This window comes from Peromyscus maniculatus, chromosome 4, assembly GCF_049852395.1.
Source record: "Peromyscus maniculatus bairdii isolate BWxNUB_F1_BW_parent chromosome 4, HU_Pman_BW_mat_3.1, whole genome shotgun sequence".
Lineage (NCBI taxonomy): Eukaryota > Metazoa > Chordata > Mammalia > Rodentia > Cricetidae > Peromyscus > Peromyscus maniculatus.
In genome coordinates this window covers 89403616-89419886 of record NC_134855.1, presented here as the reverse complement: position 1 = coordinate 89419886, position 16271 = coordinate 89403616, and the positions used below count along the sequence as shown (strand labels likewise).

The 16271-nt window shown below is 35.0% G+C and overlaps 3 protein-coding genes across 3 annotated transcripts; 1 reads left to right on the top strand and 2 right to left on the bottom strand.

Moving 5' to 3' along the window:
- The first annotated feature begins 1942 nt into the window (after window positions 1-1942).
- On the top strand, window positions 1943-3035 carry LOC102910100 (olfactory receptor 4K3-like). The gene has a single exon (XM_006994498.3). It carries the CDS (start codon window positions 1946-1948, stop codon window positions 2882-2884), a length of 939 nt encoding a protein of 312 aa, XP_006994560.2. The 5' UTR covers window positions 1943-1945; the 3' UTR covers window positions 2885-3035.
- Window positions 3036-9296: 6261 nt separating this feature from the next.
- LOC121826072 (olfactory receptor 4F4-like) lies at window positions 9297-13471 on the bottom strand. The gene is made up of 2 exons (XM_042269854.2): window positions 13403-13471; window positions 9297-10280 (listed from the first exon to the last, which is right to left on the bottom strand). The coding sequence occupies exons 1-2, from the start codon at window positions 13469-13471 to the stop codon at window positions 9309-9311; spliced, it is 1041 nt and encodes a 346-aa protein (XP_042125788.1). The 3' UTR covers window positions 9297-9308.
- Window positions 13472-15034: 1563 nt separating this feature from the next.
- Window positions 15035-15976, bottom strand: LOC102913882 (olfactory receptor 4F17-like). The gene has a single exon (XM_006994510.2). The coding sequence runs from the start codon at window positions 15974-15976 to the stop codon at window positions 15035-15037; it is 942 nt and encodes a 313-aa protein (XP_006994572.2).
- Window positions 15977-16271: the final 295 nt, after the last annotated feature.

Here is a 16271-nt window from a genome sequence, read left to right as displayed (position 1 = left end):
ATTCTCTTTATGTCTGTCATTAGAAGAGAAGGTGCTTCTAAGATGTAACAAAAAACATAATGAAATAAAATATAATAAGGTAAAACAAAAACCATTATATCAATGTTGGACAAGCCAAACCAATAGAAAAATCAAAGATCTGCAAGAGAATGCACAAGAATCCAAGACCCACTCATTTATACATTCGGAAGTCTCTTAAAAGTACTAACCTAAAAGCTATAATATATATGCAGAAAACCTGGTGCAGACCCATGTAGGCCCTTGCTTGTTGCTTCAGTCTCTCTGAGTTCATATGAGATTTGTTTAGTTGATTTAGAGGGCCTTACTCTCCTCAAGAAATTGAAAGACAACAAAAAACAGTATATGGGAGAATTTAGAGGGAGGAAATAAAGGTAGAAATGCTGTAATTAATATTACAATCTTAAAAATTAAAATAATACAGAAAAAAAAAAACCAAAAAGTTTGGGTTCGCCTGTACCTTTTTGATATGTGAAATAATAAAAAAAAAAATCAAGGAACACAAACTCTATGCTGTATAATCAGTGTATTTTCCTTACATGTTTGGTAAACCTCTGCAAGACATGTGTGTTTTCTTATCTGCCATCATGCTCTTATAGCAGATGGATGTGTTACTAGATGACTTGTTTTTCATCCTTACTCCACCCTTCTCAGTCCTTAGAAAACAAGAATGTAAAATAATTCTGATTATATCATCAATTTTTTTCATTGCTCACCTGCTCTAGGGTAAAACAAATTAAGACCCATACGTTGAAAAGCATCAAGAGAGTTACTGAAGGGAGCAGATTTTGGCAATGATTATCCACTATTTAGCTTGAGTATTGTCCATTAGATCAGTATAAGCATCCCGCTTGTGCTTTGAGGTGAATTTAATTGCTTCTCACGGAAAGTATAATGTCACACTCCTCTAAGGCTGACAGGACAACTTTGCTTATATGTTTATGTAATTTATTCTGTTCTTTAAAACAACAAAGATAATCAACAGATAAGTGATATAATGAAAAAAACATGCTGATGATAGATTGATGACAGATCATATATTATTCATGACAGGAAACTAAAATATTTTAAAATCTAGGGGCTCTCAAGATTGGTTTATGCAATTTAAGATCAATATTATCTGCCACTAAGACTGAACTAATTGTGGTTTTTAGAGCTCAGGTCTGAATATGCTTTGCTGTGTTCTTTGGTCAATCCTTCCCTACAGGTATTTACAGTGGTATTTTGTTAATCAGTTTAGTTGAATAAATAAGTTATGTAACATATATTTGTTAATAAATAATTGTGAACCTGGTTTGTATATTTCAATCTGGTATCTATGTATATCTGATATGGCATTCTGTTCTGTATGCTTCCTCTCTGAGGTTTTCCCATCATTTACTTTATAGCTTTAAGCTAATATTTTATTTTTCCAATGTCACAAAACAATTCTACTGATGCCAAATAAAATCATTATGTATGCTGACCAAAATGGTAGCGTCCTATCAGACCATTTCGTTGATATTCAGTACAACTCCCCATCAGTTTCCAAATATAATCCTCATTTTTACTGTGGAATGTCATGACTGCTAGTGACAAATTTAGACATTTTTTAAAAAAAAATAACACATATTTTTTAGGTTTTCACATTGTTGTCCTGTTTCCTCACTACTCTCTGACAGAGGAATTTCCTGATAGAGCATGTGGATAACAGTCACAACTAATGCTTCTCTTCATGGGGAGTTGCTCTTGGCTCATTAGCTCATTAGCTTTCACTTGGACAGCAGTGTCACTCACATTTCCCTTAGATTTCTCTTTACATTTATGCATTTCATTCAGGTAAGTTACAAAGGGAATGTCAAGTTCTACAAGGAAGTAGAATTCCTCATACTACTAATTCATAATCTTTCTTTCTTTGTAGGTCACTTCTGGGGACACACTGAGCAAAATGGATGGAGGCAATCAGTCTGTGGTGTCAGAATTTATACTTTGTGGACTTTCACACTCACAGAGTATTCAAGTCTTACTCTTCTTGATGTTTTTGATACTTTATCTGCTCATTGTGTCAGGAAATATTGTCATTATGCTCTTAATTACTACTGACCGCCATCTCCATTCTCCCATGTACTTCTTGTTGGCCAACCTGTCCTTTGTTGATATGTGGCTTTCCTCAGTCACGACTCCTAAGATGATATCAGACTTTCTCAGGGAAAACAAAACTATTTCCTTTTCAGGCTGCATATCCCAGGTCTTCTTTGCCCATTGCATTGCTGCAGGAGAGATGGTGTTGTTGGTGGTAATGGCTTATGACCGCTATGTGGCCATCTGCAAACCACTCCACTACTTCACCATTATGAACCTGAAAAGATGCACTGGATTGGTGCTGATTTCTTGGAGTACTGGCTTTGTGCATGCCATGAGTCACCTGGTAGTGATTGTGGAGCTGCCTTTTTGTGGCCCCAAGGAAATAGACAGCTTTTTCTGTGACATGCCATTGGTGATCAAGCTAGCTTGCACGGATTCCCATGATTTGGATATTCTAATGAATGCTGACTGTGGGCTTGTGGCTGTAACCTGTTTCATTCTCTTGCTCATTTCCTACACATATATCCTTATTACTGTTCGCCAGAGTTCCAAAGCAGGTGCATCTAAGGCTCTGTCCACATGCACTGCCCACATCACTGTGGTGATGATCTTTTTTGTGCCCTGCATCTTCATTTACGTGTGGCCACTAAATATTATCTGGTTGGATAAATTTCTTGCTGTATTTTACTCTGTCTTTACACCTCTCCTAAACCCAGCTATTTATACACTGAGAAATAAAGAGATGAAAAACGCTATGAAAAGATTTGTAAGCAACTACCTTGGTTCCAAAGGAAATTCCTAATACCAAGAAATGTAAACTAATTACTTCAAATAATGAGACTAACTGTATGAAACAGATTTAAAATCAGGAAATAAAATTTGTACCAATTTCCCCATATAGATATAATTTAACATTTAAAAAATATTATATTCAGTGACCAACCATGAAAACATTGTAGATCCTTCACCTTAAATCTAAACACGAATGCTCTTTGTATACAGGAATGCCATGAAACTATTCTTCTATGTCTTTAATAAAGTTTAACTTAACATTTATTGAGCAAACTCATATATTTACCTTTGTGGATAACATCTTATTAAATTTTACCTGAATATAATTCTGAACACTACCACATGTCCCAAATTGTTCAATATCTTTGTCAATTAGCCAAAGTCATCCCTTTTGCTTTATCACAGCTATCTAGCAATACACTAACACAGTAGACAGGTTAAATTAAGCAAAGTAGAAACAAATTTATTACTTCACAAAATAACAGTAGACTATACTCTGTGTTTTTGAAATTTTAAATCAGATAAAATATAATAATAAAACATACCAATAAAGTTTAATGAGACTTCTAAATTATCTCAATCTGAGACTTTTCTTTTAATTATTTTTTGTTGTTGTATAATATTCTGAAATATAATATCCATGAAGACTGTTTCCATAAACTGACTGATTACTTATTAAAATATTGTATTTAATTCAGTGGTCAACACACATGGGATATTTAACAAACACATTGTTAAGTACAATACAGTTCTCTTGGTCAGCAAAGCTGCAGATGTCTCTTAAAACATTCCAAAATTTCTCATCAGCAAAGGGACTCTAGCTGGCCCAAGCTTGGCAAATATGGCTCTGCCTTGTTAAAAACCATTACATTGCATTTGTAAAGCTAGCCACCAAGGTCTATTCCATTATTTGGCCATCTCCTCATCGTGAGGTTGAGGACAAGGTTCATCTATCAAAATATTGAAGTCCTATAGTCAAAAGCCCCCTTCAGCTGCCCTAATTTCCATGCCCAATTACAATTAAACACCTCACCCTATCAAGAGGTTTCTGCTTTTCCATTTATGAACTGCCATTTTCCTGTAGACCATGCCTATGTCCTCTATCCAGAGGCCTTCCTTTGTCCCCCAGGACAAACATCTCTTTCCCTTCCCCCTTGTTCCTTTCTTCTTTCTCTCTCATCTTGTATCTCCTGTCTTTTTCTCTTATTTCCTGCCCTTTCTCTCTGTTGTACTGAGAACTTGGTCTCTGGGTTTCTTTTGCTGATACTGGCCCCTTCAATAAGGCTCAGGAGACAATGAGAAGTTAAAAGACTCTATTCTTCATGTCCTTGCTTCAGCAATCTCTGGGGTGTGGCCTGTTGGCCTGATGCCAAGTTTTGTCTTTTAGGAGCTGTTCTCGCCTGAATTTTCAGCCTTAGATTTCATTTAAGAATTTCTCCATGAAAGAAAAGGTTATACAATATGCTATTCTCATCTCAATGAGAACTTCATTTCTGTGTAATCTTGGTTCTTCAATTTCCTTCTCTCCCTGACTCTTATCCTCCCTTTCTTATTCTACCCAATTCCTCTCTATCACTCATCTGCTGCTATCTTTGGCTATCTATATTTGTCATAAACACACACTTGCTTGTTACTCAAATTTTGTTGATTATCTCAAAATCATTAATGACAAGTGGCTTGATCAAATCAGGTTCTTAACCAAACTCGTTGTTGAAGTGGTTAACGTCTTTCCGGTCTCTCAGTCTGTACCAAGTCTTTACATGTGCTTTTTATTCTTTGAATTTGATGAATATTTCAAACAATTTGTCTAATTAACTATTACATATTTGGTTTTATTTTATTGAATATTTGTAGTTGCTTTTTGCACATTTCTCTCTTGCATCTCTTTCCTGTAGAATGTCATTAGGCAGATAATATTTCTTAATTAACCTCACTATTACTTAATTTGTACTTCATTTCTACACATAATATGAATCATGATCTTTGTTTTCAAGTTGTCTGCTTATCTATCTCTTGTAAATTTTATGGCAAAACTCTTATGTACTAATGTTAGCTTACTAGGTTCATTCCCAGAGAAAAATATCTCATTTTTATTTAATGATCACTTTGTGGATGCTCTTATGTACTTATCCTTAAATTTTTTATACTCATTGTTATGATTGGAGTGTATCACTGATCCTCATATGGTCCAGCTCTTGTAACTGGCAGATTATTCACTTTTTTTTCTGTTTTTTTTTTTTTTTTGGCTTTATCATAATAGAAATTATTTAGTCACCTTTAAGTGTAACATGAAAAGTTGTTTGGAACTTTGGATGGTTCTTTCTCTACAGCTTCACTCTCTGGTTCAATTACTAAATATTGACATCAGGTACCATATAGTCCAGAGATGATATGTAAATGAAATTTCAGCTTGCATATATTTTAGTATGAAAAAGTTTGAAAATATTTATTGTAAAAACAGTTTTCATCTTATGTATTATCTGTAAGTTTAAAACTTTTGCTAGTTTCTGTTTGGTTGCTGAGTTCATGAAAGCTACTTAACTCATATATAATAACTATTGTTATTTAAGTATTGAAATGATTAATTTTGGAGTGATATTAATTCACTTTTTATTATCTTCATTTAAAATAATTTAATATAATATTAAAATTAATTATATATATATTTATTTAGAAATATTTACTAAATTTGTAAATTAGGAAGAAATTAACACAAGTCTTCATAGACCTGGAAAGAATAATACTCAACTTCATATGGAAAAACCAAAAAACCCAGGATAGCCAAAAGAATCCTGTACAATAAAACAACCTCTGGAGGCATCACGATCCCTGACCTCAAGCTCTACTATAGAGCTACAGAAATAAAAACAGCTTGGTACTGGCATAAAAACAGACATGTGGACCAATGGAATCAAATTGAAGACCCGCACACCTATGAACATATAATTTTTGACAAAGAAGCCAAAAGTGTACAATGGAAAAAAAAAGCATCTTCAACAAATGGTGCTGGCATAACTGGATATCAATGTGTAGAAGGCTGCAAATAGATCCATATCTGTCACCGTGCACAAAACTTAAGTCTGTTGAGAGCCGCTGGTAGTGAAAGTCGATGAGAATATACAGCAGTGACAACTAGTGTTCAGAAGGTCAACCTATCAGAACTAAGGGTTCTGTTAGAGGAAACCATCACACAAAGTGTTATGGAATTACTGCCTTTTGAATGAATTGGTTGTTTCTTGTTGTAAACTTCTTGTGCAATAACAGATATGAGTCTCCCCATTTACCATGCATCCCCATGTTACATGTACATGTACTCTCATGATTGCATCTCAATCTTGGGCACAACTTTCCTTATACATTTGGGGTAATTGGACAACTGTCCCAGCTGCATTTATTTTTCATTAACATATATCTGGCTAGGGCCATTCTCCGGACAAAAGTATTTCAACAAAGATACCTTTTTTCCAAGGACAAAACTGCACATAGATAAACATTAGCTCATCTCACTCACAGATAGAAAAAAGAACCACTAACAATTAAATCCTCAACCCCTTACCTTCATCCCCGGTTATTTACACAAGATCCTAACTTAAGAGATTTACTGCTCACATTCCTGGGATGAAGTTTTAGCCATTTGCTAGCTACTGAATTAAGGCAGTTACTTCCCACTGACCCAAGGAGATTGCCTCTAGACCAGGCAGGCATTAGGTGCCAAGCTTCATTCTTGTGCAAATTAAGTTTTTATTCCTCCTTAGCCAGGTGCTATTCCTAGATTTTCTCCTCAGCAATTACTCTGAGTGAAAGTGCTTTTACTAACCAAATACTACATGCTCTGAAATAGGTTGCTTAGCCACCTAGCATATGTCCCCTCCCTATCAGAAAGCAGCTGCAGCTGGGACCAGCCGGAAAAGTGGCGCCAAAGACAGTTTACTTTCTTGTGACTTACTGACCCCTAACATTTTACCTAGCCATTTCTAGATTATAGTTTTAGCACATAAATTCCCTAATGATCTCAGCCTTTAGTTGACCCTACCAGAGAACTCCCCTTTAGTCTCTCCCCTTTTGGGTTGCAATTGGAAGCTGACAATTAATTGCTTTATGTGTGGGTCCTTATCACCTCTCTCTGAGACCCTGAAAACTTCAAGCCTCACATTGCTTTACCAAAGAACTACTGTGTGGGTATATATACTGGTTCTCTGAGAGCACTGAGAGAAGAGGATTGGTAGAGAAGAACAAAGATGAGGACGGATATGGAAAGAACTAAGTAGAATGATGAGAGAACAGGAACCGAGAGCAGGAGGGACTGGGAGCAGGAGAGACCGAGAAGAGCTAAGTAAGAGAGCAGAAAAGAAACTGTGCAGATAGAATCGCCATAGAAGAATAAAGTGAATGGACTAAAGAACTCAGTGTGCTTAGATTCATTTGATATCCCTCAGATTAGAATCCTCAGCTGGTTGGTAGACTCTTCCGCCGACCCTGGGAGCAAACAATATAGGCTGGACCTAATATTGCATGCGTTATAAGTCCAAGTGGATCAAAGACCTCAACATAAATCCAGCTACTCTGAACCTGATAGAAGAGAAAGTAGGAAGTAGTCTTGAATGCATTAGCACCAGATATCACTTCCTAAATATAACACCAGTAGCACAGACACTGAGAGAAATACACACTTTAAAATGTTTGCAGTTTGTAAACTGATTCACATCTTAAATTCATTTATAAATTGTTCTGTGATATGATGAATAAATATATGTCCTTTTCAACATCACACAGTGATTCCACAGCTTTATTAACAGCTCCTTTATTTTACCACTGATTAGAGATGCTGTCAGATAACAGGCAAATCTTTTCCTGTGTTTTAATGTCCTTGTGGGTTTTTATACTAGTTTTTTTTCACTTAGATAGGCACAATTTTAACCCTTTTGCTCTCTGAATTTCCATTTTTATTCATACATTCAGATCACAATTTATTCGGCTAAATAGCTTATTACTCAGAGTATGTGATGTCCAAATTTAGCCTGCTTCCATGACAAACATAGGAAAGATTAAATGTTGGCAGAATCACTGCTGTGTTTAAAAACTTATAGTCTCCTCTACTTCTGTCCTGAAATCTAGAATTCCTCAGTATGATGGCAGTGTATGTGCACATTAGTATGCACACAAATACACACATTTGCACATAAATGAACACATTCCAATTGTATCTACAATGCCCCAAATGAACATCTACTAAGACTGAAATATATCATGTTCTTGAAACAAGCTGTGAAATACCAAAGGGTTAAAACTCTTAGCTACATTGACATAGATGATTAGTATGGCTATTATAATACTAGGTATCATTCATTGAGTGGTGAATATGTCATATGTTTATATTGTCTTATGTGTCTCTGTTATTTCATTACTTGTCATAATAGCCACATGCAATACATATTGTGATCTCCTTTTTAATTAATGTGGAAATATAATCTTACAAAGTTGATTAAATACCCATAATTATGCTTAGTAAGGTCAAGTGGAATTGAATCCAACATCTTTTAACTTTAAAGTTCTGCTAATGGAGTTGGGTTATGGTGGTGCATGCCATCAATCCCAGCACTTGGATGGCAGAGGCAGGAGGATCTCTGTGAGTTTGAGGCCAGCCTGATCTACAGAGCAAGTTCCAGGACAGGCTCCAAAGCAACACAGAGAAATCCCATCTCAAAAAACCAAAAGAAACAGATAAATAAATAAATTAATTAATTAAAAGTTCTGCTAATGGAAAATGATAGATATATGTAATTGATATACTTTGCATAAACATGGTAAGAGGCTGGGATACTCTTATTTGCTGTCTTATAACTAAAAGCTGTATGTCACAGGGTGTAAAGCACCTTGAAGGCAAATCATGTTTGCAAGTTCAGTTTTTTAAGCATGCTTGATAATTAACTAATAGATAATTGTTTTTTATGGTAGTAGGAGACAAATCATAGATGGTTACCAGGTAGGCATATCCTTTATGAATCTCAGTAGTTCGCATATAAACACTTATAATCGAACACATTGTTTTAGTGAGGTTGGTAGTAATTCTTTTATTATGTTTTTATAAAAATGAGTCAAATAAAAAATTTTTTAATGTAAAATAGTCCAGGTTATATCTTTTGTTATCTCAAACTCAAAGGTATCCAGAGATTCTCAGTTGTACAAAAATAATCATCACAATACCTTTAATTGTTCTGAAAATTAAATAAATGGTATTTTAAGTTAGTGTTATTAATTTGGAAACTATATAAAAACATAAGGTATGATCACATTGAATAAATTGAGGCAATATTAAAAGCTTCTTTATCAATTATTAAGTGAGGTAAAAATGGAATGTTAAATCATCATAAGGTTTGCAGAAGAATTTAATAACTTACTTCTCTCATTATCTCAAACTCATGGCTACAGAGGATCTAAGACTTTACCCAAAGTTTTAAATTCCATTGTCTCAGACGTCTCATTGCAATTTTCATCTCTGTGTTCCTCAATGTGTATATAATGGGGTTCAAGAGAGGAGTGACCACAGAGTAAAACACAGCAAGGAATTTGTCTAATGACTTGATGGGAAAGGGCCAGGCATAAATAAAGATACAGGGCCCAAAAAACAAAAGAACTACTGTGATGTGAGCAGTCAGTGTGGACAGAGCCTTAGATGATCTATCAGAAGGGCGGCGCTGGATGGTCATTAGAATAATAGTGTAGGAGATGATTAGGAGAACAAAAGAACACACAGTGAGTATACCACTGTTGGCAACGACCATGATGTCTAACCTGTATGTGTCTGCACAGGCAAGTTTGATTACTCTAGGAAGGTCACAATAAAAGCTGTCAACCTTATTGGGACCACAAAAGGGTAAGTTCACTGCAAAGGCTAATTGACTCACTGAGTGTAGGAAGCCGATTCCCCATGCAGCAGCCACAATGCCAACACATACATTGCCACACATAATTGTAGTGTAGCGTAGAGGCTTACAAATTGCTACATATCTGTCAAAGGCCATGGCTATGAGGGTTACCATCTCACTTCCCCCAAAAAAGTGAAGGAGAAATATCTGTGCAAAACAGCCCTTGACAGAGATGACTTTGTGTTTGCTGAAAAAGTCAGCAATCATCTTGGGAGCTGTGACAGAGGACAGAGACAGATCTATGAACGATAGGTTGGCTAATAGGAAGTACATAGGAGAGTGGAGGCGGGAATCAGAAGTCACAGTTACAACAATAAGAAGGTTGCCAAACACAATTCCGACATAGAAAACAAAAAAGAATGCAAACAGAAAGATTCTAAGTTCCAAAGAATCGGAGAGTCCAATAAAAATAAATTCAGTCACCACAGAATGATTTGTTTCCTTTGATGATTCATTCCAGAAGAGAGTTTCTGCACTTGCCTTGGAAAAGACAACGAAAAGAAGTCAGAGTTGTTATTTGCAAATTCTACCCTGGGCTCACTGATTTTGGACTTGGTATGATCTATTTCACAAAAGCTCCCAAACTAGAAATCAGAACTCATAATTTTTCCTGCAGTGCATCCTTGGTTGTCTTGTTCTTCAGGTAGCCCAGGCTCCCATGTCTCTATGGTGCTCGACTGCACTATAGGACAAAAAAAAAAAAAGGAAAAATGTTTGATTTAAAAGGGAGAGGATGAAATATTCCTATTGGGGATTTCTAAGGTAACTTTAGGAATATTCAGTAAATCTTTTGTGAGTAATAAGGCAAAGAAGTTTAATGGAAGATTAATTTGGAGGCAGATTCTGGAATTAGTAAATGTGATTATTTTTGTCATGAATATGGAGCATTGGGAAAAAAAGATTTAATTTGTTGACTCTAGCCTTAATGTGTTTTTAAGAGGGAGAGATTTGAAGTAAAACTAAGAAACTGTTTGAAGCCCAACTGTAGGTAATAACTATAAATTGTGGTTGTGTGAGCTGAAAAGGGAAATCTTTCAGGTGAGCCCATCCAGCAGTCCTCTCTATTGCTTGAGAAGTGAGTTTGTGAGCTGCAAGTCTGCACAGTTGAATGTGAACCTGAATGACCTTGAAGACACCACTGAAATTTGTGGCCACATTGGATGAACAGTGCGGGAGGGATTGGGTATAACTATGAAAAACTGTTATCTAGTTGATAATATGAGGCATGTACCTAATAATTTATAGCTGTTACTAGAGTCATAAAAGAAATTAACAGGAGGCAAGGATTAAATATTTTTTCAAATGTTTCAAGTATTTTTATTCTGAGTAAGCAGGGACAATGTAACATGTTTAATTCTGATACTAATTATAATGAACACAAGGGGACAATATGCAGCATTCCAATTACTTTTAAGAATATGACTATATAGAAGGAACCAATGGAAAGTGGACATTTCCTGAATATGTAGAGGCATTGTTGGGACAATCTTGCAATTTGCTCGGTAGCAAGTTAGGGACGGGAAAATGACTGTTTTTCATGGCTTGGAGGAAACATTTTAATTGTGTTTCTAGAAAAGAAAATAAATATTGTTTGAAGTAGTTTTCTAGTGAATGAAGTAGCAGATGAAGTATGCGAAGGGCCAGTGGAGGCACATGCCTTTATCCTAGCATCCTAGACACAGAAGCAGGTGGATCTCTGAGTTCAAGTTCAGCCTAATCTACAGAGTGAGTTCCAGGACATCCGGGACTACACAGAGTAACCATGTCTCAAAAAGCAAAAACAAACACAAACAAACAAGGAATAATTTCTTGACTAGGACACAGAACTGATGATAAGTAACAGAATAGGTGACACAGCAGACGTATAATGCAAAATACGGAGGCGGACCTTGAATACTGTCTGCTGAAATACATAAGGGCCTAGAGGCTCGTCTGTGTCAAATCTGATGGAGAATTCTGCTATTGGCTATGGAGATTTATTATATCACAACCCATTGTGCTTAAAATTGATGTGGATCTCTCCATTTTCCAAACCTCCTTCCTTACCCCTGCCTAGTTAAGCATCAAATTCCTGTTTACAAAGTCATATTCAAACTTACTGGCTCTATTTTTCCAGACATAAGGACAGTTTTAATCATAAAATAACTCATGGGACTTCTTTTAGTTCATGTCTTCTTAACCCAAGAAAAATATAATCATCCCAGCACAGCCAGTACTCAAGTGTAGGAATTCTGTTGTGAGATACATTATGGTGTGATAGTTCATTAAAGTTTTCTTTCCAATCATACTATGCAAATTAAAGTTGTTTTGAGTGGTTTTTTTTGCTTCAAAATGTTAATACATTTTGTTTCACTGATATTGAATGAAAAAGTCCAAATCATATCTCCATGAGAAATATGCCACGGATGAAGATAGTTCCAAAGGTTCTAATGTACAGAAAACCAAAATCTATCACAGTAGAAAATAAGAACTTAACAGTGCTACTTTTAAGAAAAAAAAATGAATCCTGTGGTTCAATATGGATCACATCTTCAGAATTATGTTGCTAAGAGGAGAATAATAAAATGGAATCTTCATCTAGGGTCCTTTTACCAGCATAACCTCTTCAAAGTTCATTTGTGATTCTAAAAAAGACTCAAAAAGTTTTGGAGAATATAATTATTCTATTTATTCACTGAAGGAGTTCAGCATCTTATACACTGTTTTTATTATAATAACCAAGGACCAAGCATGATTGAATAGAAATTCTTTCAGCATATTCAGCATATCCATATTTTAATGAATTCAATCATTAAAATATTGAACTTTTCATAAGCATCTTTTACTTTGATTTTTTTTTTTTTTTTTTTTTTTTTTTTTTTTTTTTTGGTTTTTCCGAGACAGGGTTTCTCTGCGTAGCTTTGCGCCTTTCCTGGAGCTCACTTGGTAGCCCAGGCTGGCCTCGAACTCACAGAGATCCGCCTGGCTCTGCCTCCCGAGTGCTGGGATTAAAGGCGTGCGCCACCAACGCCCGGCCTACTTTGATTTTTAAATATATTTATAATCATAGTGATGGGGATCAGGGCTTTAGGTTTAAGCACAGATCTACTGCTTGATCCTGGATGTAGTAAGAAAAATTCTTGGGCTTTAATTTTTGTGTTTTCAAAATGGTACAATCCAATCAATAGTTCTCAGAATTTCCAAAGTTGTACCAATAGAGTTTGCAGCTTCTGTGTGGAAAAAAAAAAATGTACCGAACTAGGTTTCCCTAGGATTATTAAAAAAAATAAAGACATGGAACAAGAAAATATTAGGCTTTTGGGAAATAAGAACTGTATAAAACCACTTCATAGAGAGGAAAGAATACATTAACTCAGTAAAATTAGGTGTAGGAGTCAATAATTATTGCATCTAAAACACCGATAATGAGGGTTATCCTTTTCAATATTACACATGTTAATTCAGTTACATATGGCAGGATTTTCTATTTGTTTTCCTGAAAAGTATCATAACTGAATCCTGTATAAGTGAATATTTCTACTGACAAATGCATTTAACTATCAATAAAATTCTACACTGTAGCTGCTTCTACTGATGAATTTCAGTTTTGTCATTCTGCTTACCTGTTTCACAATTAATAGTGTTGACATCAATTTTAAGAGAAAGAATAGTACATAGTCACTCTCATACATATTGCCAAATCATTAACATTTCTGGGAGAGTGGTTTTTATGTGAATTGTTCTGAGTAAACTGCTTGGCTAATGATAAATCATTCATGAAGTAACCAGAAGCCCATGAAAAATGCAGAAACAGCCTGAGGTTGACTGGGGAGACTGACTCTTATAGTCTCACAGGTTTTCCCTTGGCTATTGGAGGAAACATAAACTTTTCCTGAGTTAAGGAACATTGTCACAATTTCTTGGATCACGGGATCATTTTACTATCTTACTCAATCTGGGATTGCAAAAACAAAAAAAACATGGTAAACCAAATAAAGTAATATTACAAAATTAAAATTTAGACAGAATAACAGGCAATGAATGATCATATTTCAGTTTTATAAAGAGGGTATGGTTTAAGACATTGGTAGCTAGTATCTGAAGTATGTATCAAAAATTTCCTTGACTAATAATATTAGATGTCTCAGTTCTTATCAGCTTATTTTTTCAGTTTTAATTATCATCAAGACATTAGAATGAGCTGAGATAAACAATTAAGTTTTTAAAATTGTATTTGATAAACACATTCAAGACTTGTCATTCCAGGTATTGTTTGAAGGAGCCAGGAGATTCTTCTTCATAAGCACAGTATCTTGGGAGCTGGCACATTAAATAATGTTTTGAGATCTTGGTATATAACTTTAGAAAATAAGTCAGCTGAGATAATTTAAATTGTACAATTATTTTTATATCAGTCATGAAGTTCTTTGAAGAAGACTACCATGGAAACAAAGTTATGCTATTTAAAGAGGGATAGACACAGGTATTGCATGATTCAAAGTACTACAGTCTATGTCTAAAAGAACATTGCACATTATCATAGAAAACCAGGCAAGACAGAACACAAACATTTTAATAGTTTTTATTTTCCTACTTATCTAACTTAAAGCACATTTATGAATTATTTTCATTTCATTTTCCATAATTGTTGGTTTATATAAACCCACATTTTATCCATTGGATCCACATAATTTCCATAAGAAATATATACTAATAACTAGTATTCTTATCTGCATAAAAATGCTGATAGTTATATTGCACACAATTATGTACATTTATATAAAAATAATATGAAAGGTTGTGGATTAATTGTTGATTATAATAGCTTAAATACAATGAAAATACTTAAATACAATACAACACAAAAACTTAAAAACAATAAAACATTCAGTTAATTGGAAAAACATATAACTCTTTTTTTTTTTTTTTTTTTTGGTTTTTCAAGACAGGGTTTCTCTGTGTAGCTTTGCGCCTTTCCTGGAACTCACTTGGTAGCCCAGGCTGGCCTCAAACTCACAGAGATCCGCCTGCCTCTGCCTCCCGAGTGCTGGGATTAAAGGCGTGTGCCACCACCGCCCGGCTAACTCTTTTATTTTGTAACCACCAGAACTTATTGTAACTTCCATTTTAAGTGACATTCTTTGATAGATATACTCCAAGAATTTCTAAAAAAATAATAAAAGTGTTTTTATTCAATAGATTTCATGGATGCCTTGATAGTGCATAGCACGATTCTATGCTTTTATTAATAAAATTTACTGTGTAACTTCCCTAGAACTTAAAACCTGTCTACTTAGCCTTCTGATGGCCAACTTCATATCTTTATTCCTTAAAGTATAGATAGCAGGATTTAAGACAGGAGTGACAACAAAGTCAACAATAGCAAAGAAATTATCCAGTGACTTAGTTGGGAAAGGCCACACATAAAGAAACATGCATGGTGTAAAAAACAAAACTACTACAGTGATATGAGCTGATAAAGTGAAGAATGCTTTGGATAAATCAGTTGAAGAATGTTGCCGGACAGTGACCAGGATAAAAATGTATGATACAATCAAGAAAAAAAAGGTACACATAGATATGAAACCACTGTTGGCAGTAACCACAAATTCTAGTTTGTAAGTGTCCATGCACGCAAGTTTAATGACCCTTGGAAAATCACAATAAAAGCTTCCTACATTATAGGGGCCACAGAAGGGTAAATTTATGACAAAAATAAACTGAGACATGGCATGAATCATGCCTATGGTCCAAGCAGCTATTACCAAAATCATGCACATTCTGGGGTTCATAATCGTCAGATAGTGAAGAGGCTTACAGATGGCTGTGTACCTGTCATATGCCATGGCTATGAGCAGAACCATCTCAACTCCACCCATCACATGGATGAAGAACATTTGTATCATGCAGCTGTGGAAGGAAATGACTTTACAACCAGTTAAAAGATCAGATATTGTCCTAGGAACTGTTGTAGATGAAAGGCCCAAGTCGATGAGTGACAAGTTGGCCAGTAGAATATACATGGGGAAGTGTAAGCGAGAATCAAAAATCACTGTCAACACAATGAAGAGGTTTCCAAAAATAATCCCCACATAAAATAAGGAGAAGAAGAAGCAGAAGAAGAACTGCATTCCAAATGTTTGTGCAAGTCCCAGCAAAACAAATTCAGGTATAATAGAAGTATTCACTTGGCCCATTGGATCAGAAAGCAGGGAAAATCCTGAAAAATCCTGAAGGATAAGATGAATTAAATTTAAAGGCATCAAAAACAAGATTAAATGTTAGTAATTTTAATTCTATCACTGTGCCAGAGATATAGCTCAACAGTAGGTTATTTTTTTAGTTCGTGTAGACTATTTACAAAATACTAGGAACCAGAGAACAAGAGATTTATGGAAGTTGGAAAGAGTTCCTCTCAGAGTGATGTATTACATTAAATTATATTAATTATTAAAACATACATTTATGAGATAATTTATAAAGTTAGATAAA

What these genes read in the sequence shown, in the direction of transcription:
- LOC102910100 (XM_006994498.3), top strand. Translation starts at nt 1,946, where the DNA reads ATGGATGGAGGCAATCAGTCTGTGGTGTCAGAATTTATACTTTGTGGA.
- LOC121826072 (XM_042269854.2), bottom strand. Translation starts at nt 13,471, where the DNA reads ATGTATGAGAGTGACTATGTACTATTCTTTCTCTTAAAATTGATGTCA. An exon ending in CACTATTAATTGTGAAACAG is followed by an intron (nt 10,281 to 13,402) that starts GTAAGCAGAATG and finishes GTCTTTTCCAAG; the next exon opens with GCAAGTGCAGAAACTCTCTT.
- LOC102913882 (XM_006994510.2), bottom strand. Translation starts at nt 15,976, where the DNA reads ATGGGCCAAGTGAATACTTCTATTATACCTGAATTTGTTTTGCTGGGA.